The sequence below is a fragment of the Rhincodon typus genome, unplaced genomic scaffold (assembly GCF_021869965.1).
Source record: "Rhincodon typus isolate 14 unplaced genomic scaffold, sRhiTyp1.1 hic_rhity00001571, whole genome shotgun sequence".
NCBI classification, from domain to species: Eukaryota; Metazoa; Chordata; class Chondrichthyes; order Orectolobiformes; family Rhincodontidae; genus Rhincodon; species Rhincodon typus.
The window spans coordinates 17410-25000 of record NW_025967209.1 but is presented as its reverse complement, the minus strand read 5'-3'; the positions used below and the strand labels follow the sequence as shown (position 1 = coordinate 25000).

At 47.6% G+C, this 7591-nt stretch overlaps 1 protein-coding gene across 1 annotated transcript in view; it reads left to right on the top strand.

Annotated features, from left to right (window-relative positions):
* Positions 1-3249: 3249 nt before the first annotated feature.
* LOC125481282 overlaps positions 3250-7591 on the top strand; it is a gene marked incomplete at its 3' end in the record, with an annotated part of 10071 nt that continues 5729 nt past the window's right edge. The window contains exons 1-2 of the mRNA XM_048592625.1: positions 3250-4287; positions 7402-7510. Coding sequence (XP_048448582.1) covers positions 3335-4287; positions 7402-7510 — 1062 coding nt within the window. The remainder of the gene's footprint in view (positions 4288-7401; positions 7511-7591) is intronic.

The following is a 7591-nucleotide window of genomic DNA, read 5'->3' as shown; positions in this document are numbered from 1 at the left end:
AGAGTCCTCCATGGTAACCTCAGCTGGTGTGGGGATAGAGCCCATGCTGTTGGTGTGACTCTGCGTCAGAACTGGCCGTGCATCCAGAACACGCAGCTTCGTGGTGAATAACATGTTGGCAGTCAAAGTGGTAGCTTGGTGGCCATCATGTTCGGTGTGTTAGGTGGTGAAGAGATTAAAGAATTATATGAGTGTGTGCAGCTATTAAAGGAGCAACGCTGCAATGCATTTCACATGCACATTTCTGTACATGAGTGCTTTTAAAAAAAAAGTAATACTCTGTCTTACTGGGTGTGAAATAATAAGGAGCCATACAACAAGGATCAACATGAGATTTAGTACTGAATCACTGGGCAACAGTGCACAGCATAAGATATGTTTGCATAAAAGTAATGGTCTTTAGGACAACTCGAGCTTGTGTTGTTAGGGTACAGCAAACAGACTATTGTACGGTGATTGATGGCACACTTGGACTTGCTGCTGTTGGTATTTAAACTCAATGAACTGCCTTCACTACAGGGGGGCACCTATGAGAGTGGTTCAGCCTGTTTGATTGGCACATCACAACCGCTGGTGTGTGGATAATGCTGGACATCAGTGTGGTTAAGAGGAAACACACAGCTGTATATAGTATCAGGAACCTCCTGATCAGGGTTAAAGCCTGACACTCTGGCTTCAGTTCACATTCTTGGGAACATTGTCAGCTTATGTAAAGACAGAACCTCCCGAAGTATTGCTTGGGTTTGGTGCCTTTTAAACTCGAGGATCTGTGAGCGTTATCAATAGGAGCAGGGTGTTCACACAAACCCGCAAGCCTTTGCTGCCGTTCAATTAGAATATGAAGCTCGAGTTGAGGCAAAGCTTTTTCTACCTTGTCTCCTTGTTCCCAGATTGCTATTGGGTAAGGGCATGAAATAACTTCAGCCTTGACTCTCCTACTCGATCTTGTGTCCACAGCCAACTGGGAAAGAGAACTTCATATTTCTCTTTACCTTTGTGAGATTCATTTGGACCCTCCCAACTCTAAATTTAAGATTGTACATCCTTCCTCCGGAAGTTGTTGAGGAAAAAAAACGAGGAGATAAAATACCTCTCTTTGCAAGTTTTCCTTTGCCTTCTGCTAGGGCTGGTATCTAGTTGTTGTGCTTCACCCCTAGACTAAGCGGATGGTCACATCTTCTGTTACTAGCCTTTCCAAAGAGGCATTGCCCTGTCAATTGTTTCATTCCTGCCTCCTGAGACATGGGTTGTATTGGCCGCTGTTATTGTCTGAAAGAATAAAATGATCATTCTGTCATGTGAACAAGACACATTTATTGCCCATCCCTAGTTACCCCATGAAGGCTTAGGACCTACTCTTGTCGCTCCTAGCGTCTTGTCTGAATTCAAGATTCTGCACTTGCTGAAAGGCAGAGAGGGCAGGAAAGCACTGAGTACCTGAATATTGTTTGCTAGAGCTCGATACACCCAGTCTAAATAGACCTGCCCCAGCAAACATGAACAGTGTAACTGTCTATGATGTTGTCCCTCTGGAATTATCTATGGCATCCATTCCTTTAGTTAATGTTCATCAAATAAAGTGTTCTAATGAGTTTTAAGCTGTGCAGCCTTCAAGTCAAAGTTTTTCTTTGAAAATGAAAGTATTAATTCCTTCCATGTATTACAAGTATAAATTCTTGAAAGGGAAGGACTTTGACCCCCTATCTTCCAATGAATGATAACAATGAGCTCTGATCATCTCTAACTGGTTCTTTTATCTTAAATGACTGTTCTTTGGTCACGTACCCTCATGTTGGTGGAATAATAGGCAGATATTTAATGGAGCCAACTGTAGTCTCATCTTCCAATGAGCTGCAGAGAGGCATGTGTCACCTCCTTTCAGAAAGACACACCCAACTGACATCTAATCAGCCTCTTAACTAGAGTGTGGTGGTCCTTGTCCCCAGTCCCCAAGGATGGAAATCCAGCCCCCAAGGAGAGAGAACACCCCTTCTAAAATCGGAGGCCAGAAGCTGTGCATTGCTCAGTGGTGCCAGTAGGACGAGTGGCCACTGTTGGTACTGCAGACACCTGACATCCAGTGTCACTGAGACTCTCAGGCTCAGAGCTGAGTGATGATGGGATGGGGGCTGTGATGGATGACAGTGGCTATCAACCTAACCCCTTTCCCAATGCAGCCCCTCAGTCAGGCCTTTGGATGACAGGATCCACCCCAGTGGCCAGCAAGTGACCCTGACAGTGTTTGCTTTGTGTACTCCCTACATGGTGAGACCTCTACCTGTTGCTAGGTGAACATTAACGGTGAAGTGAGGTTCCACAATGGATGTATATTGAGCGATGAAGGTCTTCAATTGACTGTGGAGTATGGGGGGGTGTGGGGGTTCCTGTCCATGGCCCTCCTGCCCCAGACCTAATCGAGGCAGAGGTGGGAATTTGCATACCCAGACCCACATCTGTTATCATCCTGCCTGATGAAACACCTCCCGAACCCCATGAGCCTAAGTGGGAGAACGTCACATTTTGCTCACTGTCTCTTCATTTGCTTTACTGAAGCCTTCATACTTTTGACCATGTTGGCTAAGTGCCTCACCTTAACTTCCTTTGTTGTAGCGCTACGCCACATGCGACCAGACCCGCATGAGGTAACGTTCAACAGCAGGCGTTCCAGTGTCAACCTAATCTCTTCAAATCCAGTATATTATGCAATCAGGATTTAAAGAAAACACTGAAAATGCACATCAGCTAAACCTATTGAGTTGGGTGTTCGGACGTGGTGGTGAGAATAGCATTCAGTGTCCAGAAGCAATCGAGCCTTTAAACCCTACTAATGGCCCATTCAGAATCTGACAGAAGTTTTTTCAGTGTGCCTGCAGTGGTTGCTGGGATTGTTTGATGCGAACTTGCTGCAGGAAATGGGAGAGCGTATTTGAGCGTGAAAGCCGAGCAGTGTCGTTTACTTCCCACTGCTTTGGGGCCCTTTGGTGCACAACTTTCATCATTTGTGTTTCGGCGTTTGCAAAGCTTGTCCATTCTTTCTCAGCAGCGGCCTGGCCCTAGGGCAGCGCTCTGTGCTGGGTGAAGAGCATTAGGAAAGGTGGGGGGAGGACCGTCTCGTCTGGCACTCCTCCGGTGAGTGTCTGTCGCACAGTGAGCTTGATCCGATGATGATGTTGTTCTGATTCCTCCTTCTCTGCCTTTTCAACAGCCCTCAGCCCACGGGGAGACCCCATCCCCCGGCCTCTTGCCCCCCCGCCACTGAGCTGCATCTCTTTTCAGACCCAACAACACCCCCCCATCCCACCCCCAACCCTCTCCAGGAACAGCCGCAAAACGGATGGAGACATTTTTCAAAAGGCACTTCATGAAGACGCCACCAGGGGTCAGGTTGCCCGGTCGGTGCCGGCGGACAGGTTGGCGCGCAGGAGGCCCGGTGCCCGGCAGTAAAGTCAGGCGCCGCTCGAATGCGGGGATGCCCTCGGCGTTGTTGGCGCAGAGGCGCCGGTCCAGTGTGCAGCTGCCACACTCCCCCCACCACCACCACCATGCGCTGGCCAGGAGCAGCGGCCCACGCCGAAGGTCGAGCACCACCGCCCTCCACCTCAACCCGAGGTTCGCGGTCCAGCAGAAGCCGGGGGGCAATTTGCGGGCCATCGACAGCCACCTGGTCGGGCCCTCCGTGCTGCTGGCCAGCCTCATTCAGATGAGCGAGGATGAAGAGGGCACGGCCCAGCCATGCTGCAGGCTGAGGGCAGGGGCCGCCCCCGATGACTCTGACAGCGACTGCTCTTCTTCCGGAGGCTCGGAGTCCTCGTCCGCGGGCAGGAGTCGGAGCGACCAGGAAGCGGGTGTGTGCACCCCCCCGGGGACCCCAGAGACCCTCCAGCCTTCGGCCTGGCGTTACAGGCCCGTCTACACCAAGCCTTTCCTGAGGGCCCCTCGCTGCCTGAGGAGGAACTCCTCCCACCTGGTCCCCGCCGAGTCGCTCCACATGGGGAAGGCGGCCTACGGGCTGCAAGGGAAATACCGGAGGAGGACTCAGCGGCGGCGATCCAGCACCATCCCTCTCCCTGGCACACGGCGGAGCTCGGTGGCAGCTTGTGTTCCTCCCGGTGAGCCGGAACTGTACCGGGTGGTGTCGGTGGGGAGCAGGAGGCCTTCGCTGAGCATCAGCCAGATGTCCCGTGCCTTGCCACCGCGTTGGAGGCACGGCGTCCGCAGAAATTCCCTTCGCTTGATCCACAGGAGCCCTGCGGCCAAACATTCCCCCGCGTGGAGCAACTTCCTCTCGTATGTATTCCTGCTCTGGGTATGGGGAGGGTCTGGGATGGGTGTGTCGAGTTGGAGAGGTGGGGGGGCTTGATGTAGAGGGACATTCCTCGCTCGCTCTCTCTCTCTCGCGCTCGCTCTCTCTCTCTCTCGCGCTCTCTCTTGCGCTCGCTCGCTCTCCCTCTCCCTCTCGCTCTCTCTCTCTCTTTCGCTCTCTGCTGGTTACCTTCCCAAACATATACCTGATCCCACCTTGGTGGTACAGCTTGTAGTCCTGTGGACAAGCAGCTAGCTTTCCTGCATTGGATAGAGGCAGTGCTCCCGTGCACTGTAGTACCCTACATTGAAGGCATAGAAATCCAGGCTCCTCTGAGTTTGAAGTTCCTCCATGACACAGCTGGGAACAAGGCAGTTCTGCTCATTGTGCCTGTGTTGAATGTGCTACCTGATTAATTTCTGCTCTAATATCTAGCACTTGCTGTTCAGTTTGTTTTAAATACAGCGGCCAGGGTAGAATAAAGAATACAGATGTTTCCCATTTTCCTTTCATTTTGCCAGCAGCCGAACTCAAGATTACAATATCATATGAATCCAGTAGCTGAAGTGATTGTCCTGCAATGTTTCAATGATGGCATTGAGTTAGTTTGTATTATGGGCTGGTGCATACAAGTGAAATTTTCCCCTTTATTCAAAATGACACATTGCTCACAGAGTGTTGCATGAAGTTAGAAAGACGTTTGCCGTGGATGATTTAGTGCTGTCTCCCAACGCAATAAATAGAAGTGAGGAGATTATAAACTTCCTGAATCCACATTCCTCTTTGCTGTTCTGAAGGATAGCAGTTTGGCAGGAAGACCAAACTCTCAGAAGTAAGTAAGTAAGCGGGTGAATTAGAAGGTCAAGTCTCACTGTAAGGTATATGCACATGTTTAACTCAAAGATTGTGAAAGAAATTATGAGCTTGGTTGTTGGTGCAATTAAGCATGTCATTTAGTTCAGTGTGTGTGGTAATAATGATGGAACAGATTCCACAGATTGACATTGTGGAGAAACTTCATGTAAAATGATCAGTAAGTAGCAACAGGCTTCCCTTGGACAATGCTGCTGGATGCCTGCAATGTTCTCCCTCGATGGGATGTTTGAGATCCATTAGCCTCACAACCTAGTTCTCTAATTGGTGGAATTGTTCAATCATATGTTGGGCCTGAGAGAGACAAGGAGAGTTGATACCTGGCAAGTTTATCTAAACTGTCCTTGGGCCAAATATCAATGTGAGAAAGTGACGATCTTTATTTTAACTGTGGATTGATTTTGGTCTCCCCCAATTCCCACCAACACTGCCCACTCTTACATGTTAAAATTAGACTCATTAAATGCTGGGAAGTGTGCCTTGTTTTACAAGAAGAAGACATTTTTCTGCTGTTTTTGCATAGATGTGTATCTCGGGGCAATTTCCTAAAGAATTAAGAATTGATTTCTAGCATATTTCCCTCCTTACACATCTTCCGCATCCTTGAATTCACCACTTCTCATTGAATACCCTGCTCAGAAAATTTTTTCAGTAGACGATTCTGGTTGCACAATTAACATAATGTCTGTGGGAGAGAGATTGATGTGAGAGTATTTATTAATAGCAATTCTGCCCTAGTCAGTAAAGGTCTTGATGTGATTCAAAAGCAGGCTGAGCAGGAAGCTATTTGCATCACTGTCAGGAAGGAAGCAATCCACAGTTCCCTGAGGCTGATATCTTTTGGGTTTGGGGGATTGCAATGCCAGCTTCTTTGGGATACAGTGAACACGCTAAAATTCTGACACTGCCCACAGGGAATTTCTGACTATCTTGTAACTTGCTTAAGCGTCTTCAAGTTGAAAACACTGTTACTTGTTTCCTCTTTTTGTACTTTACAGTATATGCACTTTCAACAGATGAGAAATGCTGCATTCCGATGTCAAGAAAGTTCCTCGCCCTTATCGTGCACATTAGAATGCAGAGCATGTTGTACTCAGTCACGGCCCCGTTCAATGGTAGTGAGACTCAATGAGCTGAAAGGCTACTTCTGCTAGATCTTATGATAGCCTTATGCATATCAAATGAATGCATAATCCTACTCTCGTGCTACATAATAGGTACGCATCCCAGATCCTTGCCCACTGACAATATGCCCAGAATATTGTGTGCTGTCCTGTCAGTACAAGATACAAAGTGCTTTGTTCCTCTTCTCCAGTTGTGCTTGCAAAGTGTGCCAATATTCTCTGGAGTATTATCTGAAAATGATAACTCTTTTGGATGTAGGCAGCCATTCAGGCAGGTATACTGATTGTTTTCCTGTAGATTTTTTGGCCCGAGCACCAATGTCTATTTTGCTGTTAAAGTTGGGAGTTGCCCGGTGTTTGGTCCTCGCTACTGAGGGAGCCCATTGTCTGTGCAGCAATGCTATGGGTCAGGCGTTGCCATCAGAAGGGTGCATGTCATACTCAAAGAAGCCCCCATTCAGGGCAAATAAAGCCACTTGTTTTCATGATCACCCAAATGTCCAATTCACAATGTCAATCCACTACAGTTCTTCATTGTTTGAAATGGATTTGTGCTTGAAATATTTAAAAAAAAAAAAACAAGTAGGATGATGAGCATGGAGGAGTATTAAGCGCCTCCAAAATTTGACCCTTTGCTGAATGTTGGAAAGTATTTTGGGAAGTCTCTGTATTGGTGATAAAGGCAAAAATGGGGATTAATTTTCACCTAACATGCTCAATGGGAAACTGATGTGATTGGGTACAGAGCTGGTCTAATGACCTATTTGATTAGAATCTCCTTTGAAATCGACATTGGGAGTCATATAAAACCAGAGTTTCACAGTGTGTAGCCCAGTTTGTACATTCTATTTGTAGTCCACTGAATGAAATTCAAATGATTTCAGTGTCAGACCTAGACACAATAATAGTGTTATAGCGAACGGTATCTGACATGAGGCTTGTGAGAATTAAATACTGAGTAACAGCATGCTGCACAGGTAACAATAGGGGCTATGGAAAGGAACAGTAGTTTTGCTACATTTGATGAGAGTGTGCACTATTTCAGGTAATAGCTGAAAAATGGAGACCAGGACAAAAACACCATTCTCTGATTTATTTCAGAAAAGCCATTGCTAAATCTGGGCTTCAACATCTGGTTGCTCAACCAAACCCGAACGTTTCACTTCGACAGGATTCCGATCGTGAAGTACGCAGCACGGTAGATTGGACGGTGAGTGCAAAATGAACCAAAGGCTTTCCATTCACTCCCGCTGCAAACAATCCCACTGTCCCGAACCCTCTCCCGCTGCAA